The sequence below is a fragment of the Helianthus annuus genome, chromosome 14, assembly GCF_002127325.2.
Source record: "Helianthus annuus cultivar XRQ/B chromosome 14, HanXRQr2.0-SUNRISE, whole genome shotgun sequence".
Lineage (NCBI taxonomy): Eukaryota > Viridiplantae > Streptophyta > Magnoliopsida > Asterales > Asteraceae > Helianthus > Helianthus annuus.
In genome coordinates this window covers 126656336-126671146 of record NC_035446.2, presented here as the reverse complement: position 1 = coordinate 126671146, position 14811 = coordinate 126656336, and the positions used below count along the sequence as shown (strand labels likewise).

At 35.3% G+C, this 14811-nt stretch overlaps 1 protein-coding gene, 1 long non-coding RNA gene and 1 other non-coding gene across 3 annotated transcripts; 1 reads left to right on the top strand and 2 right to left on the bottom strand.

Moving 5' to 3' along the window:
- Positions 1-9382: 9382 nt before the first annotated feature.
- Positions 9383-13002, bottom strand: LOC118486650. The gene is made up of 2 exons (XR_004879335.1): positions 12933-13002; positions 9383-9612 (listed from the first exon to the last, which is right to left on the bottom strand). It is a non-coding gene; the product is annotated as an uncharacterized LOC118486650 (long non-coding RNA).
- Positions 11942-12094, top strand: LOC118486830. The gene has a single exon (XR_004879997.1). It is a non-coding gene; the product is annotated as a U4 spliceosomal RNA (small nuclear RNA).
- A 458-nt stretch (positions 13003-13460) lies between the features above and the next one.
- Positions 13461-13979, bottom strand: LOC118486552. The gene has a single exon (XM_035983076.1). The coding sequence runs from the start codon at positions 13977-13979 to the stop codon at positions 13461-13463; it is 519 nt and encodes a 172-aa protein (XP_035838969.1).
- Positions 13980-14811: the final 832 nt, after the last annotated feature.

Here is a 14811-nt window from a genome sequence, read left to right as displayed (position 1 = left end):
GTACATAGAAATAAATGTTTGAAACTGGAAAATAAGATGTTATTCACCTTACAACCACTAAAACTTTAAAAGAGGATTGTTCTAAGGTCCATAGACAAATTACAAGTGCTAATCCCAACGTTAAGGTTCTTCAAGGGAAAATCTCACTGCATAATTATGTCATTAGACTAGGCATAAGCAACGAGACTATCCATTATTCTAAAGAACAGTTGGATAAATTAATTAGATAGTCACTTACTAATGATATTTAAGTCTGATAATTTTAATATTCCAATTAACACATGATTAGTTGACTCTAGTTCCATACGTTTCCTTACCAGAACTCGACAAATAACTAACATGAGAGCTAGTGACAAAATTAAATGTTAAGGCTATAAGAACCATAATAAGCAGTCTTCTAACAACGCTTTTCGATACCTTATATATTCTGATTAATCAGAATATAGTATCATAATTAAGCAAAGTTATGAACGTTGTGAGGTTTGCACAGTCAACATAAAGTCACATTTATCTTAAACTCTCATCTTATTTGTTCTAAATATCTGAATTGAAACATTACTAAGATAAAACTAGATGTTACCTTACATTTTCACAACTTTTGTCATCATGCAAATGAGAATTTGACAAAAGGAAAATGAGACTTATAAATTTCATCCATTAGAACCAAAATTCATGAGAAATCATAACATGGTTAATGAGGATGATTTTTTCATCTAATCTCATTTTAAGTGATTTTAAATCATGACGTTACAGCCCTAAATATTACTTGGCTTAAGGAATAAGTATGGGTCCATCATAAGTCATTCATTGACATTCGTGGAACTTATTCCAAATGGAATATTCAGACATAATTCATTTATCATTGAACAGACTATCAACTTGTATCTAAATTTTGTCACATATGGCCCACTGTCTTAAAAGAACTCTATTCATATATATACTTAATAAGATTTCTATTAAATATGTCCCTAAAGTTTCTTATGATATCTGGACATTAAAGAAATCAAATAAAGTCTAATGTATATGTGATAGGTTCCTACGTCACGTAGCTCATTGAAACTTCTCTTGTAGCATTCTAGAGATATTAAAGATCAGTGGGAGCATTAAGTGTCTTAATAATAACTTGCAATAGTTGCAAGAGGTGGGGGAGTGAATCTTTTAAATTTACACCTCTTGTACAAGACATCGCTCCATCACGACACTGTTCTATCAAACCTTATCTCCTTAAATCTAATGCTACTCTTACAAAAGTTTCATTGTTGCCTAATTGTGGGCGCACTTAGATTTCTTACCTAAACTAACATAATCCTCAACAAGAGAAATCACAATGACTAACGTCATTAATGTGTTTTCTCTATTAGAATTTGTTGGTCGTTAAATATTGACCCTAAGCATGCTGAGTTCCTAAAGATTTCTAAGGTTAGTAGGAGCAGTCAAAGTCCTTATTATGACTTGCAAGGAATACAAGAGGCGGGGGGAAGAATGTCATTAAATTTCACTCCGAATTTAACTCCGATTACACCTCTTGTACACGATACTGCACCAACCCTTACAAACTTAGAATGAAAATGATAGCAACCTAACCAAGAGCTAATCCATAAAACTGAAACTTCTAATGAACCCAATAATCAACTCAGGAGGTCATCTAGGTTTAAAAGCCTACTAACTTTGATGATTACATAACCTCCCTAATTGAAGTTGAAATGGATTTTGGAAAAGTTTACTGATCCTATCTCTTCAAATTAAGCCATTAGTGTCAATCAATCATTTGAATGGAATAAAACAGTTTTCTAGTAAAACTGATTTTATGTGTTCTTATAATGTTTGGGATTTGATTGAATTACCTAAGAGTATTCATAACTAAACCAAATCCTGATATAAGCGTTAAGACACAAAGAGGCATGATTGGTTGTCAAAGGTTGTACTCAGGAAGAGATAAATTATTAAAGAATCTTTATTACATATCTAACAAAAGATTTCTTTGAGGATCATCACTGTTCTAGTAGCTTATAATAGTTTTTAAACTACATTAGATGAACATTAAAACGATTTTCCCTAACAAATGGCTGGCATATTTACATGTTCATAAAACAACCTGAAAGTTCCAAACTGAAGGTTAAAGAACACTTTATTTGTAAGCCAATAATATCCATGTATGGGTTAATGCAAACATCATAATGTGATGAAAAGCTAACGTAATTATTTTCATCAAGAATCAAGTGGATTAATGTACCTACCTCAAGATGAGTGGGAGCAACTAAAATAAACTTGTCTATATAGATGACATTTGACAAGCATATGTTACATAAGTCAAAGCATTGTTAACACAAACTTTGATATAATAAACCTCAGAGATATCTCTTACATGATTGATATCATAACATACTGAGATAGACCCAATGGGATATTGGTTCCGTTCCATAAGTTTAACCTTAAATGGGTCCTCACACATGTAACAAATAATTTTGCTCTCCTTTAGAGGATAATAGGATAAATGAGGTTATTTTCCTTATGCTTCATTAATTAGAAGCCTTATGTAAATTTAAGTCTATACTCGTTTAGATATTACTCACATTGCAACACACTAGATATGTCTAGATTAATGTGTAGCATCTAATGGAGTATTACAATATCTTTAAAAGAAACGAAAGGCTACAATTTAAAGAAGAAGTGAGAATTAAAACCGGTTTATTACTCTAACTTTGAGATATTCAAAGATGACAAAATGTAATTTCGGGTATATCTTTATGTCAGCAGACAAAACCTATTTCATGGAGGAGTCATAATGCACTGATATTAACAACCTAAGTTATAACGACATAATATAGTCACTAAATGTTGTTGGAAATTTATCAGTGGACTCATAAGTTTATTAACTTCATATAATTAATGTTTTGAAGAATTAGTGTGATAAAGTCAGCTACCATAACTCCTTGAACAGTAACAGTTCAAGAGGTGCTGCATTAAGTTTCGATACGCAATTAATTATTCGTTTATGAACGAATTGAGGAAACTAAGTTTTGTATCGAATACATTCATGATATGCTTAAGGATCCTATAACTGAAGGGCTATTACCCATAAGTCTTATTAAGAGAGCTCATAGACGGGTATTAATTAATAGTCGTGCGCAATTGCATATCGTACTATGAATGACTAAGTATTAGTTAATTTTCCTCATCAGTTTGATTTTGTATGTCTCTAAGAATATGTCAAGCTAGCATAATGGCATATAGACAAATATAGTTACAAATCAAACAAAGGGCTTACGCGTATTTTGATCATAACGATTAGGTTTTAAATTAAGGCTATAGTATGATTAATGGGGGTCCTGAGTCGCATAATGATTCAACGGCTGTATTTCTCTGCTATAGTACTTGTTTAAGGCTAAAATGAGTGTTAACTCCTGATCAGGCTTATCTAACACTCATGAATGATTACTCGGCTAAGTGGGAGAATGTAAGATTAAATATATTTATTTTATATTTAATCTGGTAGCCATTATAATTATTTACATTATATGGATCAAAATATATAACAACTAGTTTAAGAACCCGCGAGGTTCGCGGGTGGACTAAAACACAAATGAATAACTTTAATTTATTGAAGTAATCGTTTGAATTAAATAACCGTTCAAGTAATAATAAATTAGTAAACTACAATGAGACAACTAATGTAATATCTCGAGATACATGATGATGCAAATTTGTGTAATATTGTGTTTATGGAAGATAATGGATAGCGAATTATAAGTGAACGTACTGTTTATTTATGTATAATTTTAGGTTAATATTTAAGTATGTGTATGAGTATACATGTTTTTTATTACATTAACAAAAATGAGTAAAAAACAACAAAAAATAAACATTAAATGACTTCAAAAAAATGTTATTATGATTTTTTAGGGAACAGTTACATGGAATGAATGATCGAACGATGATGTATGTAGTTTAATGATTTTACAAGCTGGCAGGTATTTAGTCTTAAAAATATTTCATCTAATTCCAATACAAAATAATAAAAAAACAACCAAATTTATATAAACTACACCAAAATCTTGATATTTAGACATGGTCTACCTCTAAAGCTTTGCTAGTTATTGCCTTCAACTCCTGCGATTTTACATATTACAGTAGAACCACATAATGAGAAATCGAGAACAAATATACGTATATAAACCAAATATTATCTTTATTACTCTTGACAATTGATGATCGTGATTTACCTCATATGAGTTCGATATACATCACATCTATTCTTGATGGCAATGAAACTTGCGAGCTTTGGTCTCCCTGTTGTTGAGATCGGGGAAAAGGACGCGATAGAGAGTAAATTATTGCATGTCAGTTAAATAGAGTTTCATAACCTGTTCAAGCCGAAAAAAGGCATATTCAAATACTATCCCATACAAAATGTTTTACTGACAATTATTCAAATAACCAGTTTAAGACATGTAAATAGTCTATATTCTTAATACAATGATCTTCAGCATGCTTTTTTGATATGCCATATTTAAAGAAAAGACCAAAATCCATCTTTACCCATTATCAGATTCATCATCCAAAAGACCAAAACAATAAAAGAAACCATAAATCCTAACCATAACTGAAAATCAATTTCATAGAGAGAAATTCTATTAGAAAATAACAAATTCATCGGGTATCCTTCATAAAGATTCATTAATCGGGTAAGGCTTTTGATACAACTTCGAAGCCCGAGTGAGACACCGTCTCCATGGCAATGGGTCACAGCCCTTGATCATAAGACTTTGCGCTACATTCCAAACATCTTTACAAAACGACCCGATATCATAATCCATATACACTTGAAGCTCTTTCTTAACCGACACACACCCATGCCCTATACTATTATATATCTTCTCACTTCCATATATGTTCTTTTTCCCTACACGATTCTCCTTCGGGGTTATATACTTCCTAATTTCCTCCGTAACAAACGTGTTGATAAACGGATCCTCATTGGTCGTCCCATTTTCAACAGTAGGTAACCGAATCTGCCTAAGAGCGATATGAGCACTATACAGAGGCTGAATCACCTCTTCTTCTATAAACCTTTTATACTCCAACATCGAAACATTCGTTTTCGCCAAAGCAACAAAACCTTGAGCGAAATTCCATAAGCCGACAATCTGCGTTTTGATTTGTTATCATTTAAACATCGCTTAGGTGAATCGTATACTTTAACAGGTCAATTCCCTGATATAGGGAAGACAATTGGCGGTGTAAAACAATCTATTTCCCCCTCAAATTGCAACTTTCTTCATTAAAACACGTAAAACACCCATGAAATCACTCTTCCTAAACACTAAGACCTAGCTTCAGATAAAATAAAAAAAATAATTTCACTTTCAAACAATTATTAAATGATTAAAATATATGCAAAGATGGTCAGGTAATCTGAATAATATGAACATCCACATTTAACACAAGTAGGATTAGTCTACCCCGAAACAATCTAAACATCTACATCACATTCATAACCACGTTTTGCCAATAACTCATTACTAAAAATACTGGACGTTGAACTAACATCTTCTATGCAAATTATTTAAAAAACAAAAATCTCACCTTTTTTTTTGCTTGACCATGGCAAGAATGAGATCAAATTCTTAAAAATCCAAAGGCCTCATCGAACTTGATATTGATTTGATTTTAATGCCCATTCTTTTAGAGGAAGCTCTGATTCGCGATCTACAGGACCCAAAGACACACAATATCAACCAAATTAAATGATGCTCAAATACCGCACAACTACGACAACTCTACAAACAAACCATTCGAATCTGCAGCGCATAATAACTAAAGATGTGAATAAACAAAAAATAGACATCTTCATGTATAAAACAGAGAAGTACGTTTAGAGAGCGAAAGAGAATAAGTAAACCCGAATGCCATGCTCGAGGCAGTTAAGTTCCCAGTAGGTGTTTCCGACCTAAAGACAATCAAACTGTGTAGATATTAAAAATAAATAAAAAACAATCTTTTAATATAATTTAGTATTATAATTGAAAGCCAATTCCGTCTTTTTCCCGATATCACTTTAGGGATTCCAGAACTGGGTTATCAGCGTATGAAACGGGTAATCATTATATATAACACTTTAAACAAATGTAATATTTATATAAACAAACCTCCAATCTCTACAAAGATCGATCCGGTTGGATTGAATGAAAGTATGCATTCGGTGACATTAGGATTTTAGAATAGAAGAAAGAAAAAGCAAGAATGAAATCAGGGAAAAAGAAGGTAGCAGGGTTTATATATGGATCCGAATTAGGTGTGTCACTGAAAAAAAGCGGACCCGGAAGTTTGAAGCTTCTACAATTAACTTTTATATAATCTGAACAATATGAATAATCATTTAAAATAAAGGCACCAAATCATAGCAATATTGAAGACGATGGGGTTATTATTGTCTCTCGATAAAAAGTTACATGTACCAACTGATTCTGTTGAACAGGATGCCTGAAACAGGCTTGATGAAACTGTGTTTGCTCTCATAAAAACCAATCTGTCTTCATATCTTCTACATTTGGCTAGAGCTACAGTCTTTGCCTCTGATTCAGGAAAACGAATAGAAAATACACTTTATCATTATGTTTGTGCCCTAAAAAATTGAATAAGAAACCTTTTACTTACTCGTTCTAGGATAGAATTCACATTTAAACTCAAAATTAAAAAAAAACCGCAATCAATGAATGAAGTGGAAGGTTTGAGAATACAGTTTGTTATATATGATCTTTAGATTTGTCTTGCAAAAGAGGGGATCTTCAGCTCTCCCAAGTTCAACAATTTTCTCTTCTGTAGACTTTCCCTTTATCACCCAACCATCACGACTTCTTTGTTCACCAAACATACCTCAACATATGGTTTTTATTTGCGATTGATCTCCCTTTGTTGCCTAACCATCACAGGAATCAGAGTATCAGGCAATTCGTCAAACAACTGGTCTGCAACAAAAACAAAACACCCTTAGATGCAGTTGAAAACACTCAGACATGGAATTCAAGCAGTTTATGAGTATAATAAGGTCAAATAAACGTTAATGAAACCAAAAATCAATTTCATGGAGAGAAATTCTATTAGAAAATAACAAATTCAGAGTTTAAGCTACAACTTTGAGATCGTTTGTTAATATTGGTCCAAATAGTCAAATCCGTATAATTGGACCGAAATCTGAAAGTGAAATCGGAACCTTAAAATATGACTGGCTTATTAAGAAAAGCTTTTAATTGGAAATTTCCTTTCCGTTCACACATTATGTCAACCAGTTGGTATGCAGTAGGTAAGGGTTAGCTTATAATGGCAAATATCAGAAATATATAATTCAAATAGAATCCTTCAATACAAAATCACATGGTCAATCAATCATCAAACCATAACTAAACAAAATCTCGAAACGAAACAAACGGAATTATCAAAATTAGGGTTTAAGCTCTTCCTAAATCAACTTCTCACTCAGTCAATTTCACTAACACATAAACTCAACATCCATAAACCGATCAATCAATCATCAAACCCTAACTAAACAAAATCTAAAAAACATATCAGCAATGCCACTGATAAAAACAGAGAGGGTCGCATGCCACTGATAGGTTAGAGCTAAAAATTAAGAACAAACTAAAAAACCCTGAACATTAGTGTTACGGATTTGTAAAAAAAAACCCACAAAATCTACAATTAGGGTTTTAGAACTTTTATAATTCACCAAAATTTATACATACGTACAACGATTAAAGCAATATAACGTAAATGATGTGTGTGTTATAGTCAAGGAAATCAAATAACATATATCGATCAATCATTAGGGTTACAGATTTGTATAACCCCGACAAAATCCACAACGATTGATCAAATCAAAAAGTAATTTGACCTTAAACTAACAAATAAGATGGATTGAGAGCACCTGATAAATTCTGTCTCTAATTCTATAAACCCTAGTTTTTGCTTTCAATCAATTTCTCCATAAAGACGGGTTGCTTTCAATCGCGATTGAAATGAAGAAAGCTTGGGGGTCTGGAGATTGCAAATAACAATTATCTATGGAATGAAGATCTTAGAATATTTGTAAAGAGGCGACAGAGGGACAGAGGAAAAAGAGAGAAACCCTAGAAATATGAGGGAAAGAATAAGAGAATTAGGGTTTTTGAATGATTGAGAAGCCGTGTTTGAGAAAATAAAATGCCGCTCAAAATCAATAGAGGAGGAATATCACATTGCCACGTGGCAGAGATTGGCTTAAGTTACTGCCAAGTGGCACCAAAGTGTTTTGTTTTAATATAGATAATAGATCCTATTAAATAATTAGTTGGTAATTGTTGATGGACCTAATTACCCTTATTAACTAATTAGGGTTTCCTCCTGGGTGCTTATATAAGGAGAATTATATGGAGGTTAAGGAGTTAGACAGTTACACAATCAGACACCCTATTAGCCATAACATCATAATGTTCGACCTCTCTCTCCTACAGCCGATACCCTTTTCGGTTTTCTTAACCACCATCATTAGATTGCACCCTAAGGAGGAACCAGACCAAACTGACAACTATGTCAAACACTATTGCTGCATCTACATCTGGATTCTCTACTGGCCTGTACTGCTTCAATCAAAGGTATGTTTTCATGTTTTCCATTATGTCTAAACAGAACTGAACCAACAATTTTCACATCTCATATATAGTCATAATCAACATCCCGTCGCAACGTGCGAGTTAACGTCAGCTTGTTCATTGCAAAATAGGTTGATATAATTACTTAAGAATTTATACATTGCCAAAATAGGTTGATATAAGCACCTAGTAAAATTCTTACTTTGGTCTTCTACTCTTCTCTCGCCAACACCTTTTTTCTTCAATAAAAATGTAACACATTTATGACTATCTGTCATCGCTTTGTAATTGCCCTTTTTCGTGTGGAATGATATACTTTTTTATGTTTAAAAATTTTATGATTTAAGCTTTGTTAGACTATGATGTAGTTTTAAATTATTAAAATCAGTCACTAAATTAATAAGGTTTGGACAACTTTTATATGATATCAACTAAACATAAGCTGGGGGTGTTTGGGTGTTAGAAACATGTTCAACGTAAAATGTTGTTAGTACAAGGTAATTAAATCTAGACGTGTAACTACGACAAAACTAACTTATAATGAAAATAATATGTTATGTAATGCTCAGTAGATCTCATATCCACGAAATTGTATTACCATTACGCAAACTAAAGATAAAATGAGAGCAACTGGTTGTTGTATTTAACAAGAAAATAACTAATTGTGTTGTTCTGAGACCAGTAGTTAACAATTAAAAGCATCATCACTGCACAAATGCCAACAGTTTAAAGATATATAACATAATTCAACTAAAAAAAGACGGTTGTTCATTTGAGACAGCCCAGCAGGTTATTGTGGAGCCATGGAGCCCCGGCTTGTTATCCTTCCACTGTCATGAGCGAGGGGTTTTCGCAGCTCTGTGAAGCCAGCCTTACGCAGTGCCCCCTGCTTTAGGAACCACGTGACACAAGCCTTCGCTCGAGCCACATGGTCCAACTCACGACTTGGAATGGGCAAGCCAGTTTGTGCACCAATGGAGCCAACCTGACTGGACTGAGTTACAGGCAAGCGTTACCAAGCCCGGTGACAGAAGGTCTGCAAATGTGTTTTATAAATAGGAGGAAAGATTATTTTTCAGTCGATGTGGGATAGAAATGGTACTTCTTGAAGTTAGTATTTATAGAAATGTAGTTCTCATATCTCCAGCAATGTTATGGCACTTAAATATTGATAATGATAAAAATATGAACATGTTGGTGAATACAGAACACAAAGGCTCATATCCCATGGAGCCCCGACCTTTTATCCTTCCACTGTCGTGAGCGAGGGGTTTTCGCAGCTCTGTGAAGCAAGCCTTACACGGTGCCCCCTGCTTTAGGAACCACGTGACCCAAGCCTTCGCTCGAGCCACATGGTCCACTACCTTGTTTCTGAAGCGTTGGTACGCTCATGTTTTATAACATTAAGAGAGAATGCTATTGAAGAATACTCTAGCCTTAGATTATACATGTATCCGTCACATGCTTTGTGGGTTTATTCGAAAATCAACCACAAACATTGAAAATGAATGAGGTAAATCATATAAAACGACATAAAATGTGTTATTGCTCCTCGGATAGGATCTGCTTTTCACTTGTTCAAATTGCATCTATATGTTATGTTTAAATAGATCATATATTATACGTTTGTAACTTTCGTGACTGTACTTTTTGTGCGCCTTGACAAGCTTCAATTTATGTCATTTTGGCCCGTTCTTTATAAGGCGTGGTTTGGCTTTCTAGCTGACATGCTACATGACCGAAAGATAACTGTGATTGTATGTTAATGTTAAAGTTAGTAATACATTTCCTAACGCAAGAATTACATTTCATAACGATAAACAACCTTGAACATTTATGGAGATGTAACGATAAACTTTGACATTCCAAACTTATGTGCGGTTAACATACTATTATTGCGGCTTGGTTGTCTATATTACTATTTAAACTCGTGTTATAGTCTGTTAGTGTGGAGTTTGCTGTGAATTAATGTGACATTTTACTTGACCCATTCCGTCTAACACAATCTACTTTTGCCACTAGTTGACTATAAAAAATTTTGGATCCGCCAGCCACTGGTTAAGTCGCGTCCCAAGCCTTCCCTCGAGCCACATGGTGAGCCAAAAAAAAAATGGTTGTTCATTTGAGGCAGCCCAGATGGTTATTATGGACCCATGGAGCCACGGGATGTTATCCTTCCACTGTCGTGAGCGAGGGGTTTTCGCAGCTCTGTGAAGCCAGCCTTACGCAGTGCCCCCTGCTTTAGGAACCACGTGACCCAAGCCTTCGCTCAAGACACATGGCCCAACTCACAACTTGGAACGGGCAAGCCAGTTTGTGCACCAATGGAGCCAACCTGACTGGACTGAGTCACTGTCCAACCATCTTTAATACCCTCACTTGAGTTACAGACAAGCGCTACCAAGCCCGGTGACATTGGAACTGCAAATGTGTTTTATAAATAAGAGGAATGATTGTTCTTCAGTCGATGTGGGATAGAAATGGTACTTTCTTTAAACATAAACTTTAACATATCAGAATGAGCCATATTTGTTTTGCATATTTTGGACTTAAATAACGGCTTAGTAAGTTACTTGTCATCCAAAAACCAAATAATAGTCCGCAGAACCACCGTGAGCGACCACCAACACTGAATTTGCAGTGTGTTAATGCAAAGAAATTAGATCGAAACGTAAAACATAGAAATTGTTTTTGCTTCTTTTACTTAAAAAAGATAGAGATTGCATAGAAGCTGTAAATTGACATTTTACGTCCTCTAAGTTACATAATTCAAGGTTTGGATCTTTATGCAAAGTGACAAAATATTTGTTTTGTATATATTGGAGTAAAATAATAGCTGAGCAGTTTACCATAGGTGCGCTACTTCACACTGGCTGCAAAAGAAGTGTATAGAGGGAGTCGCGTATTGGACTTGATGCGAAATTCAGGAAAACAAAAGAATGAAAGGATGCCAAAAGCGCATATCAGTTTCATGACATATAAACTCCAGATACATGAGATGGATGCCGGATATAGATGACATACCCAGTGTCCTAACTATTAAAACAGGTTAGTTTTTACATGTTAAAAACTATTGAAAAATGCTTTTATTTGATTGAACTTTGTATCTGGATTATTGTTTCATAACAATAGCAAAGCCTTTAATGAGGTAAACTCAACTAGCAATTAGCACAGAAGTGAAACAGAGTAATCAAAAGCAAATTGAATGACTGTGAAAGAAGTTTGAGTTTGTATTTGATCCCACATCGGAGGAGGGTATGAAAGGGGGTGGGGTGTGGGGACATAAAAGAGGGGTTGGGGGTAAAGGTAGAAGTATCTTTGCGCTTGGGGCAATGACGCAGCTAATGAGGTAATAACCGAGGCGCGTCAATTGCTGGTTGAAAACTATTTCCAAACCCCCTCCTCGGCTTTGGGTCTCCCTTGGCCGTCGAGAATTTCTGGAAGGGCTCCCTCTCGAGGGTAAAGCCCTACAAACTTTAGTCCTAATATATTTTTTTTTGTTAAAAGTTTGCTACTGTTTTTTTAAATAGATTTATAAGTTTTTATTCTTTGTAGTTGTAATGTTTTTGGGATCAAAGCTAATTTAAGTTTTTTATTTTGCTAATGACTCCACTTAAGAAATCAAAGAAGACCGGCGTGCAATTTAGTAGGGTTAAAATCATGTATTCATATCAAAGAACACGTTTCGATTAATTCAAAACCAGAATTTGTTATTCCATTTCAATTTGATACAAATATTGGGTCGTCGAGTAAAACTTGAATAAGGAACACGGGTAAAACATGCCCGTATGACATCAAAATATATATAAGTAATCTGATAGCAACATACTGAAATCGCGTAAAAGGCCCATATCAACAAAAGGTTAGGAGGGAATGCAGTTTTCTGCATCTGTACATGGCCTATACAGGATGCAGCTGCGGATAATCTTGAAGCATTTCTTGTTCTGTAAGAATCATTTTCCTTTTATGGGGTCCATAACATGTCAGCTAAACAATGAAAAAAATCATGATTAGTGAGGTCTCTCCATAATACCTCCTGACTTGTAAGTAATTTTAGTGAACGGTTTTCGGAAAAAAAAGATGGTTGTTCATTTGAGACAGCCCAGCAGATTATCATGGACCCATGGAGCCCCGACCTGTTATCCTTCCACTGTCGTGAGCAAGGGGTTTTCGCAGCTCTGTGAAGCCAGCCTTACGCAGTGCCCCCTGCTTTAGGAACCACGTGACCCAAGCCTTCGCTCAAGGCGCATGGTCCAACTCACAACTTGGAACGGGCAAGCCAGTTTGTGCATCGATGGAGCCAACCTGGCTGGGCTAAATCAATGTCCAGCCATCTTTAATACCCTCACTTGAGTTACAGGCAAGCGCTACCAAGCCCGGTGACATTGGAACTGCAAATGTGTTTTATAAATAAGAGGAATGATTTTTCTTCAGTCGATGTGGGATAGAAAAGGTACCAACTTTAAACATAAACTTTAACATATCAGAATGAGCAATATTTGTTTTGCATATTTTGGACTTAGATAACAGCTTAGTAATTTACTTGTCATCCAAAAACCAAATGATAGTCCACATATAATGGTGTTACAGGTGATGCATGGCCCGAGTGATAATATATTTAAATGATATGTAATGGTAAAACATACTGTAAAATATAAATTGTTTATATAACTAGTATTAAGCACCCCCGCGTTGCGGCAGTGCCAAATAACTTCAATGTCACACCACCGTGAGCGACCACCAACATTGAATTTGCAGCGTGTTAATGCGAAGAAATTAGATCGAAACGTAAAACATAGAAAATAATAGGTAAGTCGATATAGGACCCACACGTTATGACGAACCTGCCAAATGAGACTCAGAAACCGGGTGGTCCACATTGGCAAGTTGGTTTGCAAGGGCCTTCAACTGCTGAGAATAATTGTCCAGTGATGCGCATGCGGCTACGGTTAAGTTGACGAACTTGGTTTCTAGAGCCGCAGCCCTAGCCTTCTTATTACTTAAAAATATTTTTTCCAATTTCAACCTGGTCGTACGCGCTGTAGAACCAGTCTCCAAGATGCGAACCAGAAGATCGTCAGAAACTGTGCTGTAGATCCACACGGGCATCAAGTTCCTTCCATAGGTCATATTCTGGTGCTGTGTTAGCAGGCGCAGGTGTCTGGTCAATGTGATCGGAGACCTTATATGTAACGTGACTGCATGAAGCTGAAATAATTTAACCCAAGAGGAGTACGTGACTTTGGATCCATCTAATGTTGGAATTTTGGTTTGGATGTTTGTAACAGAATATGCCGGGTGGAGAGAAATGGCAGGCTTGGTTGAGGATCCAGGAGGTGTTTCTTTGGTCATGTCTGTATTTATCGACTGGAAAAAAATAGGGATGATGATCAGCGATAGTCTGTTTGTAGTAGGCAGTGGCGGACCTACCCACAGTCGTGGGTGGGTGGCCGCACCCCTTGAAAAAAAAAAAAGTTAGTGTATATTATCGGCTAAGAAATGCAACCTTAACAATATACAAGGTTAGCAGTAGTTACCACATATTGACATTGTACAATACAATTCTTGAAAAGCAGAATACCTGAAGCTTAACAACACATGTTTCGACACGACTTTCATCAGCATACTGGTAAATTGCAAAAACATTAATAAGAATGATAATACAACAATCAAGGAGACCAAATTCAACTGCATACACCGCCGGGCTGGGCAATCAATCCGGGTTCTATAACTCTTAGTATAAGATGATTCTGGGCTGCCGCCGGTCTTTGTGTTAGAATGTCTAGAATAAGAGGTTCTACTTGTAGAATATGAGAATGTGGAGGTTCTGCGAGAACTTGAAGAACGAAAAGAAGTCCCACCCAAAGCCAGCCAACGCAAGGTGGTGATGGTACACCATTAAATAAATAAAACCATCCCAGTTATGTTATGATGGGGTTCAGTAAGTAACATGTGAAATAGGATATCTTTTAAGTAAGGGTGGTTTTAAGTTTATAGATGATCATTTTGCTTGGAAATTTCTCCGTTTTGAGTTGTCTTATGGTCAATGATTAAGAAAGTCTGAAAATTGCTATCATTACATTGCAAGTTCCCTGTTGTTACCGATAATGTTCAATGCTAATGTTTTTCTTTAAAAATTGTGATGTTCATTTTGTAACATATGTAGGCTCACAAATTTACCTAT

Coding starts and splice junctions, on each gene's coding strand:
- LOC118486552 (XM_035983076.1), bottom strand. CDS start 13,979: ATGACCAAAGAAACACCTCCTGGATCCTCAACCAAGCCTGCCATTTCT.